This window comes from Python bivittatus, unplaced genomic scaffold (assembly GCF_059951505.1).
Source record: "Python bivittatus isolate LINGU-HERP-01145 unplaced genomic scaffold, Pbiv_v1 ctg000690_np1212, whole genome shotgun sequence".
In the NCBI taxonomy this organism is placed as follows: Eukaryota; Metazoa; Chordata; class Lepidosauria; order Squamata; family Pythonidae; genus Python; species Python bivittatus.
Window position 1 is genome coordinate 4,614,859 of NW_028277096.1, and position 13,763 is coordinate 4,628,621.

The 13,763-nt window shown below is 38.6% G+C and overlaps 1 protein-coding gene across 1 annotated transcript in view; it reads left to right on the top strand.

Moving 5' to 3' along the window:
* Positions 1–63: 63 nt before the first annotated feature.
* Positions 64–13,763, top strand: part of HADHA (hydroxyacyl-CoA dehydrogenase trifunctional multienzyme complex subunit alpha) — a 34,160-nt gene continuing 20,460 nt past the window's right edge. The window contains exons 1-9 of the mRNA XM_007422351.3: positions 64–220; positions 7,981–8,022; positions 8,846–8,916; positions 10,309–10,442; positions 11,069–11,207; positions 11,702–11,821; positions 11,907–12,009; positions 12,885–13,007; positions 13,162–13,280. Coding sequence (XP_007422413.1) covers positions 136–220; positions 7,981–8,022; positions 8,846–8,916; positions 10,309–10,442; positions 11,069–11,207; positions 11,702–11,821; positions 11,907–12,009; positions 12,885–13,007; positions 13,162–13,280 — 936 coding nt within the window. The 5' untranslated portion in view covers positions 64–135. The remainder of the gene's footprint in view (positions 221–7,980; positions 8,023–8,845; positions 8,917–10,308; positions 10,443–11,068; positions 11,208–11,701; positions 11,822–11,906; positions 12,010–12,884; positions 13,008–13,161; positions 13,281–13,763) is intronic.

A 13,763-nucleotide genomic window follows, 5' to 3' on the forward strand; every position in this document is an offset into this window, starting at 1 on the left:
CAGCGGACGGCTCTCTTACGATATGAAAGCGACGGAGGAGAAGGGAAAGCCCCCTTTGGCTTTTCCACGCCCTTATCGCTTTCCTTCGACTCTTTCAATCCTCGCTTGCTCGACCGACCTCCCCGCTGGACTAAGATGGCGGCTGCTGTCAGGGCTATCGGGAGCTTGACGCGCTTCACGGCCGCTGCCAAGTATTGCCCGACCCGGAGCAGTCTCTTAGGTGAGAAAGGTTGGAAGGGAAGCTTGCAGGTAGTTGGTTGATTGAGTGGCAACAGGAGGAAGCGCACCGCTCCTCATTTTTTTAGGGTAAGGGAGGGAGGGGGCGTTTCTAGGTTTACTGGAGCGGTTCTTCATGGTCTAAGCTAGGATCTGATTATTCTCTTCCTTATATTCTTACTTCTCTCCATTTAACGGGAGATGGTCAGAGAGACCATTTAGGCCACTGCACTCCAGTGTGCCTTTACATCTCTATCTAGATGCTTCTGAGACGCCCGCAGGTAGGACATGAGTGTAACAGCATCTCTAATCGCCTTCCCTCGCCCCCAATGAATGTATCAAGTTCTCCTTTGTAGCTCTATGGACTCTTATGTAATTATGGGGCAATTGTATATAGGGAGAGCCCTGATAGCCCGAAGATAACCCATTTCAGAGTGATGGCTTTGTTTGCTATTTAAATGTATACTCACTGATGTGCTGTTCACTATGGTTAACAATAACGTAAATGACAGTCATCAAATACAGAACAGTAAAAGCATAAACGATACAGTAGATAAATAAATTCACTTCCATGGCTGAGAGTGAACCTGAAACTAGGTCTCCCTGTTCTGAGTCTAGAATCTTAACCTCCGTGATAGTGGAGAATATATGTAGCTCAGGGTTGAATTTTTGGGGTCTTAATGTTCTCTGAACTTATTTTTCTTCTTGCTCATGTTTCATTACCAGGCTAAGTAACATAATCAGTGCATGGGGGTGTGAAGTTTGTTGGCTGCTTGTAGCTTGTCCTATCAGTATTGGGTTTTATTTTCCTTGATTCTGTTTTATCTGGCACTGGTTCCTGCTTAGCTGGATGTTGGCTAATAGGTATATGATGAGGAGGATTTGCTTAGGACTACTGTATTTGCCTTTTTCCTTGACCTTTGGCTCCTTCCTCACAATTATTATGTGGGTGCAACAGACATCTAAATTAAACATAATTTCTGTGTTATTTAGCATGAATTAAATTTTTAATTAACCAAAAGATTCTGAGAGTCATTGGAAATGTTGACATTTCTTAAAGTCCCTCATGAAGTAACTGAGAAAATGGAAAATAACTATGAATTGCTGAAATGGTTAATGCATTTAAGTGCACCATTCTTAAAGGCTCTAGTATGGGATTCCGGCTGAGGTGTTGTAAATCATAAGTCCCATCGCACAGGTAGTTCTGAGTTATGATGACGATTGGGACCAGAACTTCTGTCGCTAAGCAATGTAGTCATAAAGTGTGATATCACGTGACCGCATCACTTAGCACTGTCAGTCCTAGTTGCTGTCGTAACCCCAGGACCCTGCAGGTCGTTAAGAGTCCCAGGCAAGGAGTGCGTGAGCGGGGCACTGCAGGCATGCGCTAGAGAGCGTGGGCAGGCTGGCAGGGGCCGCTGGCCAGCAGGAGGGTGCTACAGAGTACAAGACCCCTGGGGCTCCTCTGGAGAAAAAATGGCGGGAAGGACTTATGGGGGTGACTTGCAACCTTCCCTGCCAGCTTCCCCATTGACTTTGCTAGTGGGAAGCTGGCAGGGAAGGTCGCAAATGGTGATAATGTGACTGTCAGGTGCCCAGATCACGATCATGTGGCCGCAGAGGTGCTGTGATGGCCGGAACCTCAAGGACCAATCAAAGGTACCACCATAAATGTGAATGGTTGCTGAATGAGTGGTTGTAACCTGAGGACTACCTGTAGTTCATATAAATGGTTTATTTAATAGCTTGTAGTTAGGGAAAATTAACTAGAAGAAGAAAAGTGCATAATTTATTTTGTTTTCAAAGATTTTAGAGCAAGGATTGTCAGGATGGGGATCTGGTTCTTAACTTTCAGAGAACTTTAGTGGCCGTATTTTCTAATTCGTTGCAGTTCTGACTTTGTAATAAAATGGATTTTGATGAACAAAAATACAGTAGTTAAGACAAGGATGTAAAAAACTGCTCCTGTGCTTGACTTTTGATTGGATCCTATGGATAATGGAGAAGAATTGCCTATCATTACTGACTTTGAAAAATGAGGTAGCAAATATGGAGAGTGAAATGTAGCTGGACTTCTGGTCTACATCACTTGTAATTTCACTCTACTTTCCTGCAGCTCAAGCCATGTTCTGTGTGGCATATCTGGTGTCCACCACTTTCTTTTTGGCAAATCAGATAGGCAGCAAAGATGGGAAGTTTCTTGTAGATGGTATTCCACGTTAGTTTCGTAACTACTGTAGACATAGATGAAAGTTTTAGGAGTCATTCACAAAGAAGCAAGGCCATTAATGGTTTAAATGTGACAAGGGGTAGAAGAGGAATAAAAATGTGGCCTCCCTGTTTTATATTTTGCCTTCCCGTGAAGAAACTAATATCCTACAATGCAAATGGAAGGAGCCAGTTCTATATTGAAGCATGAGTTGTAGGCAAGCTCTCTTGATTGACATATACTGGTTTTCTGATGGTCCACCAATTCAGAATTGATGTTTTGCAAAAAATATAGTAAGGTACACTTCTTGATAGTGCAGATATGCTGAGATCAAAGATGTTGTGCTTTTTTTCCCCAAATTTGCTTTTATTAATTTAATTTAATTTTTAAAACATTACATTTTTTAAAAAGACATTAAAAACATTAATATTATTAATAGTAACAGACTATATTATTATAAAAACTATGTGCTTGAAAAGAAGAACTAAACTAAGAAAGCTAAAACTAAGAAAGAAGAAAAACAAGAAAAAGAAACCATTAGTGAAAATACCAAACTATTCAAATTTCAAAGTTCCACTGCCATTCTAAAATGTCAAGCTCTTCATTTTATATTAAAACAAGTCATTACTATTTAATTTTAAAACAATGATCTGTGTTTAGAAATTGCGTTATTGAGAAGTCACAAGCATGCAGTATTTTGGTCCTGTGACATATTAGTTGGACAGCTTGATAGATAGCTAAACAAGCTGTTCCACATATCACCTACACTCACCCAACTCAACGCACATTAGGCAGTTAATGGTTCATGTCAAAGCTTGGTGGGATGAGAAATACACATGGGGGAACCCATCATTCACTTTCCTAAACTGTCCCATGTTTAAAAAAGGGCAGTACCTACAGTATTGCCAGCCTTCTTACTGCTGCAGCATAGGGGTCAGCTATTTGGAGCACCTGATTTTCTGCTGGTTTAAGAATTGATAGGTAGAATTTTAATGCAGCTGTTTGATTATGGCCAGAATATTGTGGCTCCACCAACTTTGTGTCTCCAGTCCTCTTGCTACATCCCTTCAGCCTTCTCAGCAAACAGTGTGAAGTCCTAAGCAAGCAAAAGGTTGCCCACCCTTCTATTAATGCAGCCCTTTGTAATAGTATGCCACCATTGACCCTGGATATTGCAAATGCAAGTTAAGAATCTGGTAAGATAAAACAAATCTTAATCTGATATTGAGAAGATCTGAAAGCAGGCTTAAGGAAGGAATTTTCTACAGTAGCTGTCCCTTTCTCTAGGCACCAGATCGTCAGAGCATTTCAAGATGTTCTTTCAATAAATAGGCAAGATCCTGTTGTTCTGGTATAATCTGTTGTACAGTTCACTCTATTGTTATCCAGTTTGTTTTTTTAATAATAATTTTTATTAAAGTTTAAAAATACAGAGATAAAAAACTAATGCAAACTAAGAAAAATATAAAAAGAAAAAAAGAATAAAAAGTGCAAAAGGAAAAGAAGAAAAGGAGGGAGGAAAAAGAAAAAATATTTAAAGAAAAAAGAATATATAAAGAAATGACTTCCCCCTTCATCAAGACAAGTACAAACAATTTCAGTAATTTATCACCTCCTCTAACATTTCAACCAAAGATTTCTTCATCCCATAACTCATCTTTTATCTATTAGTAAATAATAAAACCTCATCATTCAATCTTAATCAACAAAAGTCCATTAAGAGTTACCAGAAATAACAGTATATATATTACATTAAACAAGTAAATCAATTTCATTCCCTTTACTATACACAGTAACTTATCATTTTCTCTAAAAATACAACAAAAAAATCTCTTCTCCCCATATCTTATTTAATAGCAAATCTTTGAGGCTTCGTCATTCAGTCCTGGTCAAGCAAAATCCGTTAAAAACTACTAGAAGAAAAAACATCATATTTTAACCTTGATTGCACAAACTGACTTTATAATGCTTCTTTTTGGTTTTAAAAACCTTGATGTTTATTACTTTTAAATAATGTCCCAGAAGCTGATTTCTTTTCATTCTCTTTTTATCTTTTCTCAGAAATTTTTTCATAAGTATAACACATCTCCTTTGCAAGTCCAAAATAAGAAGATTGTCAAAGTCACTTTTCTGTGCTAAAATCCACTCATCAAGTCACTCTTCTGATTTATTATTTGTATGTCCCTTTTAGCTATTAAAACATCAGCCAGTTTCATTTGTAAGTCCTGTGTAGCATCTTTGTCAATATCATTCTTTTACTCTATCATTTTAAAATCTGTGTCCAAAACAACCTGATTCTCAGTTGTATCCTATTCTATCTCCTCTTTAAAATTCACAGTACATTGTGTGTACTGTGTTTAAAGTACATTGTTGCTTATTCTTATAGGTAATTTCAAAATGTTATTTTCAGTCAATCCCCTTAGTCCATTTATAACTTTCCAAAATCAGTGTCCTAATCATCCTTTTGCTGTTTATTTCCAAAGTAAAAAAAAAAAAAAAAACCTCTTTCTTAAACCTACATGTAACTTCTTTCATTGAAGACTGAAGGAAAATCACCCAGTGAAATAAAACTAGTCTTTCTGAAGATTTTTAGTATCCAAAAAGCAATTTACAAACCATTTTCAGAAGTGATTAAGAAAGGAAGTGGGCAAACCCAGTGTCTCTTTGAAGGCTCTGAACCACAGCTCGGGGATGCTGACCCTCCCAGCTGCCAGAGCTCTAAAACCTGCCAGAGACCGCTGTTTTACGGTCTTGTTGTGGGGAGCCTCTGTAAGGAGCCCTATGGGCGATCCCAAGTCCTCTCCTTTGTCCAGGGAGGAATTTCGAGGTGCTGACACGTTAGTTAGCTCCCTGTTCTGCCGTGGTCATCGGCTCTGCTGAAAGTGAAGCTGTCTTCAATTCACCATTGCTTCACCAGAAGTCTATTGTTACGCAGTTTGGTTGCTTTACAATTCATAGTGGATTTGACTGATCTCATCTGACTTTAAATTTTGTGTCGATTTTATTGCTCTTAACAGTTTATATTTATTTGTTGCCTTGGATTGTGCTTGAATTGTGGCAGAAGGGGGCACATTACAATTTTGTTGTTGTTGTTAGTAAGAAAATTCTTGTATTCTCCCCAGAGAGAAACTACCTCTGAAAACCCCAAGCCTGTACATTTTGTTGCTCCAGAGTATACAGTTTAAAAATAATGATTCTACTGAATTTCCTTTAAACAGCCATGGAAGAAACATGCGATGTAATGGTTAGGACAATATTTTTTATCTCAAGGGATTATATTCTAAACAAGGAAAGTTTATGGAAAGAAAATCGGGAATAAAATACCTAATACTGAGTCATTGCATTAGATTGCATGGTTGGCATATAATCACCTACAATATAGTTATCAGTTCATTGTCATCTGATGATAATAGATTACAATGCTGTAGTTTAAGAAAGCAGTTGCTGTTCCAAGGTCCTTTCCTTCCATGCCTGTATATAAACTCAAAGGCTGTCCTTAAAGTGATAAAAGGCTGTTGTGCAGTGTACACACTTCCTTAATGCTACAGTATTATATGGTTGGGCATGTGTAATTGTCAATGTTGGTTTTAAAAGGTGTCAAACTGTAGGATTCTGGCATAATAGGTAAACTAGCAAACAAGCTTAATTTTGTGAAATCATCTCAAAAAGCTGGGTATGAGAGTAACAAATCATTATGCCCCAGGAATTGCTTGTGGACAAAGGGATTCCCAGGTTTACAAATAAGCATACTCAAGTTGCAGTGTGGTGAGGATTTTCCCTTAAATAATATTTTGTAAATTGGGGAAATTCTGTTGAAAACAAAGGAATTTGAAGTGCAGGTTTTGATAGCTACATTTATTATTTAACCAATTTCTGTGCTATCACAATTAAAAAAAGACTTTGACTACTTACATAGAACAGGTATAGATTAAAATACACATGGTAAAAATAAAACTACAAGAACAATAGAAAAACATAAGCCATACAACGTAAACTACAAAAAGATAAATAAAAATAAAGATGGCAACTTTCACATCAGTGGAAATCTATGTGTATGTATGTATAAGCACAAGTATATCCATACACATATGCAAGTATGTCAAATGTACATATTCATGTGTGGGGGTGGGTTTTCCTGGATTGGTTTCAGTAGGAGTTGGCAGCCCTAAGCTGACAAGGTAGGAAAGCAAGGCGTTATGCCGGGTTTTAATCTGTGTTCATAGTTCTTTTTCTGCCTGTTCCATTTTTGGGGGAGCAGTTCTCTTTAAGAGCATCTTCCTCTTGGGTAAATATTGTATGTCTGTCTTGCTGAGCTGGCTGTGATAGAGAAGACAAACATGAAGAGACTTATTAGGAAGATAGTAATGGGGAGGACCACGTGATTGGTTTCTGGACAAGATGGAATATAGGTGAAAGGTCCTTCCCTTTCTGTTGCTTCTATATCAAGGTAAGCAGGAAGGCAGGGCACTCTTCCAGCTTTGGGCTGAGACCATGTGATTGACTTACAAGGCATAGCATGTTTCAATATGGATGTGGAAGCTTTTTTAAGTTGGTCATTCTGTTTTTGCCTAGGACTTGTGCATTTTTTCCCCTTTGGATTTATCTCAAAATCCTCTTGAATGCCTTTTGGTTGCACTGTTTTATATCATTTTTGCTCAGTGTATTAATAGGTAAACCAATTGGTCTCATGTTAGTTTTTCACTCCTGTTCTAGGTGCCAAAAGTGTATAAAAGTCATGAGGCTGAACTGCTTAGTAACAATTTACGTAACTATGACTTAGTCATATGATTTGCAACAAAGATAGACATCATTTATATTTTAAAATATTTATATAGTTGCCCATATTGTAATCATAACCCTGGGTGGCATACACAGTACAGGTAGTCCTCATTTAGCAACTGCAATTGGTTACTGGGACTCAGTTGTTAAGTGAAGTGATCACTAAGTGAAAATCAGGTGACCACAACTGTGCTTATGATTTCACTTCAGCTTTCCTTAGGAGGCAAAAGAAACTCTTCAGGGTGAATCTGATTAGGGTCTTGTCAGTTTCAGTCAGCAGCTGTGATTGGGAGAGAGGGATCTAATCAACTAATTAAGGTCACAGCTGAGCTTGTTGACTTGTGGTTAGCACTTTTTAGGGAAACACTGGCCTGGGCAGAAAAGCAGTTCAGGGAGAGATAGCTTGTTTAGGCAATTTCTCTGCTCTGCAAAGGGGGAATAAAATGGGTCAGGCACAGGACAGTGTGATACCATACTAAATGACTGTAATGGTGAACATGTGACTAAGAAAGAGAGAGAGAGAGAGACACTGTGAAGGTCGTAAATGCGGGCATTGGTCGCAAAGTTACATTTTCATCTCCGTGGTAACTGCAAATGGTTGTTCTCCGAGGCAGTCACTAAACAAGGACTACCTGTATTTATTTTGCAAGAGGTACTCAAGGATTTTTTTTTTTTTAAGTGATGCTTCTTTGGAATGCCCAGCTCTTTAAATATTTGCTCATTGGGAATTTAAAATAATTTTTTGAGTCCTGTGTAACTCCTGAAATCTCTTCCAGATTATGCTTGCCGAAATCTCAGCACTTCTGCTGCTGTTAAATGTAAGTAAAAATATTATTTGGTGGGGATTGATGGGTATACTCTGGAATTTTGACTGATGGAAATAAATTACATAAAGAGGTGACTCTTGATGCATTCTTTGCACATTGTTTTAATCTGTTCAGGATTTTTTGTATCTGTAGCAATGAAAAAAATAATGGAAGGAAAACCATAGAGCAACACTTGGGCTTAATAAATGGGAAATGAAAGTTCCCACATTGGCAGAGGCGGGGGTGTGGGAACGTTCATTTCACATTAGAAAGGATTTGTTTGTATCTAGCAAGTTTCTTTTTGCCCTATAAATGCTGGAGGCCAAAGATTGGCTTCTCTCATAAGGAGATATGCATAGGAAACATTTGCAAAAACAAGATTGAAACTTGGAACAGCTGTAGTAATTAAGACAAATATAGGCTGATCACTTAGCTCAGCTTTCCAAATGTGTTGGGCGATAACTATTGAAAATGGTGAGAATTGTAGCCACACATCCAGAAGGGAATTAGCCTGGGGAATATTGCCTGACCATATGGAAAGGTGAAAGTTGTGAGAATGACTAGTGCAGGCCCAAAGGAACTGAAATATCTTCATAGGGCATCCCAGTAAGACCTTTCTTTCATCTCATAATATTGAACAACTGGCCTCATATCAATAAGAGTTGATATCTTTGTTCCCTACAGGATCTGAAATAGTTGTTTGTTTATTTCTGCTGAACATTAATGGAATTATATAATCCCAGCTTTTGAATTTGGTATTGTTCATCCTCTAAATTTTGTTGAATCTCAGGAAGTTGAACTAATAAATGCATGTCTTGTCTCTTCTCCATCCTAGGTAGAACCCATGTTAATTATGACATCAAAGGAGATGTTGCTGTTGTTCGTTTTAACTCCCCTAATTCCAAGGTAGATTCTTCCTATTGCTTTTCTCTTGGTGTAAGTCATTTAGACTTGGCAAGAAAATAGATATGTAGAATACAATGAAGAAAGGATGATGGACATTTTTGTACAGAAAATTTGAAACTGGAGGTTGGGGTCTTGGAGAGCTAAATAGAAATGCTGATAGTTCAAGGGCTAGGGAACCTTCCAGAAATGGAAGAGAAGAGGATGACAGGGTCTAATATGGTAACATCCCTGTTGACAATAAGAAATGTTATAAAAAAAAGATTAGTCTTATGGCTTGGGTATGGTTCCATCCCAGGTCTGTAGAGCCTACTTTCAGGCATCAGTTACTGGCCCTCACAACAGAAGCAACTACACTTTTGTAGGTGACATGGTGAACTCAGTACATCTGATCTAAGTGATTTTTTTTTTGTAGGCAGGACATCCAGAAGCTATAGGTGGTTCAGCTGCAGTAGCATAAGCAATAATGGGCATTTCTTGTTATACCCATGTGTCATTGGCACCATATGAGCTGCGTTGGTTACCAGTTGGCTTCTGGGTGTAATTCAACATGCTGGCTGTTACCTATCAAGCTCAACATGGCATAAAGCTTGGTTATTGGAGGTACTACCTGTCTTCAATTGTTTCTGCCCATCTAGTGCATTCAGGCAGAACTCAAGGTCCCATCAATTAAATTCATCGTATAGGACTGAGAAAGCATGTCTTCTTTGTTACTGCTCCTGCCCTCTGGAACAACATCCCTGCAGAGATACATATGGCTCTCACTCTCCTAGGCTTCCAGAAGTCTCTTAAGACTTGGCTCTCTTTCCAGGCCTGAGATTAAGGTGTCTGTGGAACCTCTGTTGAGTTTTTCTTGCATGTTGGGGAGTGTTGTTTAGTCTAGGCAGAATAAAATGCAAATATACATATATAAATAATTTTGGCAGAGTGACTCTCAAAGAAATGCAAGTTGTCAAGAGGACTACTTTGTAATGAGGTTAGGTTGCTTAATAATGTTCTGAGCTTGGCTTTTGGGAGTTTTTGATGTGCTTCTTGCAGTCAAACATATTGCAAGCATCCTGTGTTAGCTATTCACTGAGGTTTTTCTAAAATATGAGAATTAATTGTACTGTATCATAGAACAAAATCATACCATAGATAATGGATTTCAGTCCTTTGCAATTTTTTTTCCTGCATTTGAAATGTATGTTGATCGTTACTGTTTAAAAGTACCTTTAAAAGCACAGAGCATTTGTGTTTGATTGTTTAATTGCACTTAATTCTTAAATGCTGCTGCCTCTGTGAATATTGGCTCTTTTGGAGACATTTCCAGTTTCAAGTGGGAAGAAAGGCAAAATTTCCATCCAATACTGAACTTTCTGCCTTGGTTTCAACTTACCCATTTCTATGTTATAGGTAAACACATTGTCCAAGCCAATGCAAGCTGAGTTCATCGATATAATTAATGAAATATGGAGCAATGGTGCTATCAAAAGTGTAGTCCTTATCTCAGGAAAGCCTGGTTGTTTCGTTGCTGGGGCAGACATCAAGTAAGTTCCATGGAGGGGAATCCCTGCTAGGATATCTGGAGGTGTTCTTTTGTTTAAAAAAATGCAGAGTAAATGGTAGCCCTTGCTGGCATCTTAATATATTTAAGTTATCTTAACATTCTTAATTCTGCTTACATTTTATATATTTTGCCTGAGAGATTATACCAAAAAGTTTCTACTTACTCCCTCTTCCTGTTCATGCTGTATAGCAAAATGGAAATCAGTTGCTTTGCAGTTCATCTGCAAACATTAGAGAACAGCAAAAGAGGTAGTGTGATTAAAATCTTCTGCCCCCTGCTGGAGAAAATCGGAATAGCAGAAATAGCTCATTAAGATGGCTACTTCTCAGTTGTAGTTGGTTGGTGCAGGATAATAATTTTGTAGAATATAGATTCAGTGGAAGAAGATGAAGGCGTTAGCACATGTTTTATTGTAAAACAAAATTCCTCTCCTCTTGTAAAGATGTACAAAGAACTTCAGGGATTGAAGTTTCTGGGGAAACACTTTTGTTTTTCTTTCAAAGTGTACTAATTCAGACATGTTTGGGGATTAAGAAGTAACTCTTCCAATACAATGGTCACCTTTCATTTGTTTTTCTCCACTGCTTCTTTGGTTCCACCTTGTAGCATGATTGAGGCTTGTGAATCCAGCCATGAAATAACTCAGCTGTCTCAGGAAGGACAGAAGATAATGCAGATCCTTGAAAAGTCACCCAAACCCATTGTTGCTGCTATCAGTGGTTCCTGCCTTGGTGGAGGGCTAGAGGTATGAGGAAAGGCTTCCATAAGGGAAGCCAAAAAGGACCTTAATGCAATAAAAACAGATTAATAAAAATTCCAGCTAGCCTAAATTCCTGATTCATGGCAGAGCTAATTTTGTTGAACATTTGGCTGGAAAAATCTGTAGAGCAACCTCAAGAAGAATTGTTAATATAGGATTGTTTCAAAAAACAGATTTTCTATGTACTTATTTATATTTCAAATTTGTTACCACCCATCTTACTGCAGAGTGACTCTTGGCGGTTTACAGTAAAAACAGAGTAAACATTAATTAGATAAATATTAATTAATTAATTAAAATATACTACAATAGCAAACTTCCTATATAATACTTTCAAGAGGCTGATGTTAATTAGGTGTTAATAAACTCAGGGAGATGCCAGCATAAAGAACAATTCTTCATACACAACAGTTGTTGGGCCTTGGAATGTGCTTGGGGGAAAATGAGTTTGTGATTGTGCTTTCTGACTCTTTCTTCAGATCGCTATTGCTTGCCACTATAGAATAGCCACTAAGGATAAAAAGACAGTTCTGGGGACTCCTGAGATGTTGCTGGGGTTGCTTCCAGGGGCAGGAGGCACCCAGAGATTGCCAAAGATGGTGAGTTGATGTCTTTGATAAAGACCCAGTTTTCTTTTCTGTGCCACTCTTTTTGATGTGTAAAATCCCTATTTCTATATTTCAGGTAGGAATTCCTGCTGCCTTTGACATGATGTTGACTGGAAGAAATATTCGTGCTGACAAAGCAAAAAAAATGGGACTAGTAGACCAGCTGGTAGATCCACTAGGTTAGATTGAGATCTTTCCACTCATACTTTTTGCCTCAAACTCTCCTTGAGAGTACAGCTGTGTTTTGGTACTTTTTTTGATGCTGGCAGCTCATTTTCAGAGTGATCAGAAGTCTGAAGTAATTAACTCACACAATCTGAATGATACCAGCTGCTTGCATATAAGTTGTTGAAATTAAATGTCCTTAGAGGAAGTAACTGACATCTTTCCTTCCCTGCTAACAAGTGGTGGCTTGAGAAGGGAAAATGGACTGCAGAAAATTGTCTTTCCCCATTCTGCCTCCATATTTGGTCTCTATTGTATATGTGAGTGTATGTGTGTTAAGCAGATACCCACATTTCACCCTAATCCTGGATATGCTTATAAGAGGGGGAGAATTCTTGTAATGACTCTTCTATACTTAGTTGGAGATCCTTTTGTATTCCCTGCTGCTCCATTTGCTATTGATGTGCCCTTTTTAACCCAAGTCCAGGAAAAGCAGAATCTGGCAGCAGAACTAAGATAAAGGGGTAGAAGAGAATATTATGGACTTGGAATGAGGGGAAGGGATACAGATGTGGGACTGGGATTTGAAAGAGTGGAGGCAAGTTGTAAATGTGTAGGATGTTCTACATTGTAGGAACAAGAAAGCTCATTGAGCAAAGGGGAAAGTGAAGGAAGAGTGGGCCAGTTGAACACTTTGGTTAAAGTAATCATCCCATCAGTGAAAATCCACCTCTGCCTGTGGGCTTACAATCTAGTAGAAACTAGTGGTACGACATAAGAATTTTGGAGAAGGGGTAGGAAAGGGAGCTTCAACAGGATTCTTGTGATACTGGAGTTTGTCTTTTCTGTTGTCTACATGTGGAGGCTTTTAATTTTGTTGCACTTGCAGGTCCAGGTATCAAGAGCCCTGAGGAACGGACCATGGAATATCTGGAAGAGGTGGCCATCACGTTTGCCCAAGGACTAGCCAACAAAACAGTTACTCGAAAGATGGACAAAGGGCTGATTCAGAGTGAGTAAGCACAGCACTGTCAGCTTAATTAGCTTTGTTTTGAATGTTGGAGAAGGTGCCCTGGCTTTGTTCTTCTTGAAATCTTGTGGTTCCTTCAGCCCACCAGGCCAAATTAGCCCAGAGTAGTTTGTCACTGAACTGCTTTGTCTTACAGAAATGACGGATTATGCCTTGACAATTCCCTTTGTAAGGCAACAAGTATACAAAACAGTAGAACAAAAAGTGCAGAAGCAAACCAAAGGACTTTATCCTGCACCCTTGAGCATCATTGAGGTAATTCAGGTTTCTTCAATGGCCTTTGGAGTTTCTACCCAGGCTTGCAGAGTTAGGCAGTGTGCGTTTCTGTAAATGTGTAGGTGTCTGCCAAGTGGTAGAGCGTGTTTATTTTCAGCCTTGAATGTTATCAACTTTAAAATGAGACTTGTGGCACTTTTGATCTTGTCTTTGGGCAGGGGCTGGCCAGGATGACTTGGAACCCAACTTTGGTTCCAGGAAGCTATTTATAAATGCATCACTTAGTTACCTGAAAGCCAAACTTTTATAGTTTATGTGTCATAGTTCTTCAGTATTCAACAAGCATCCTAAAGCAGAATACAGTAGATCTCTACACCAAAGGAGCAGAATATTTTGGTTTTAGAAGGATAGGCTAAGAACATGGTAGCTTTTGCAGAACTTTCATGCCACTTTGGCATCTGTGAGACTACCCTCAAAACTGTCTGACCTATTCCATAGACACTAGTAAGTATAAACTAAAAG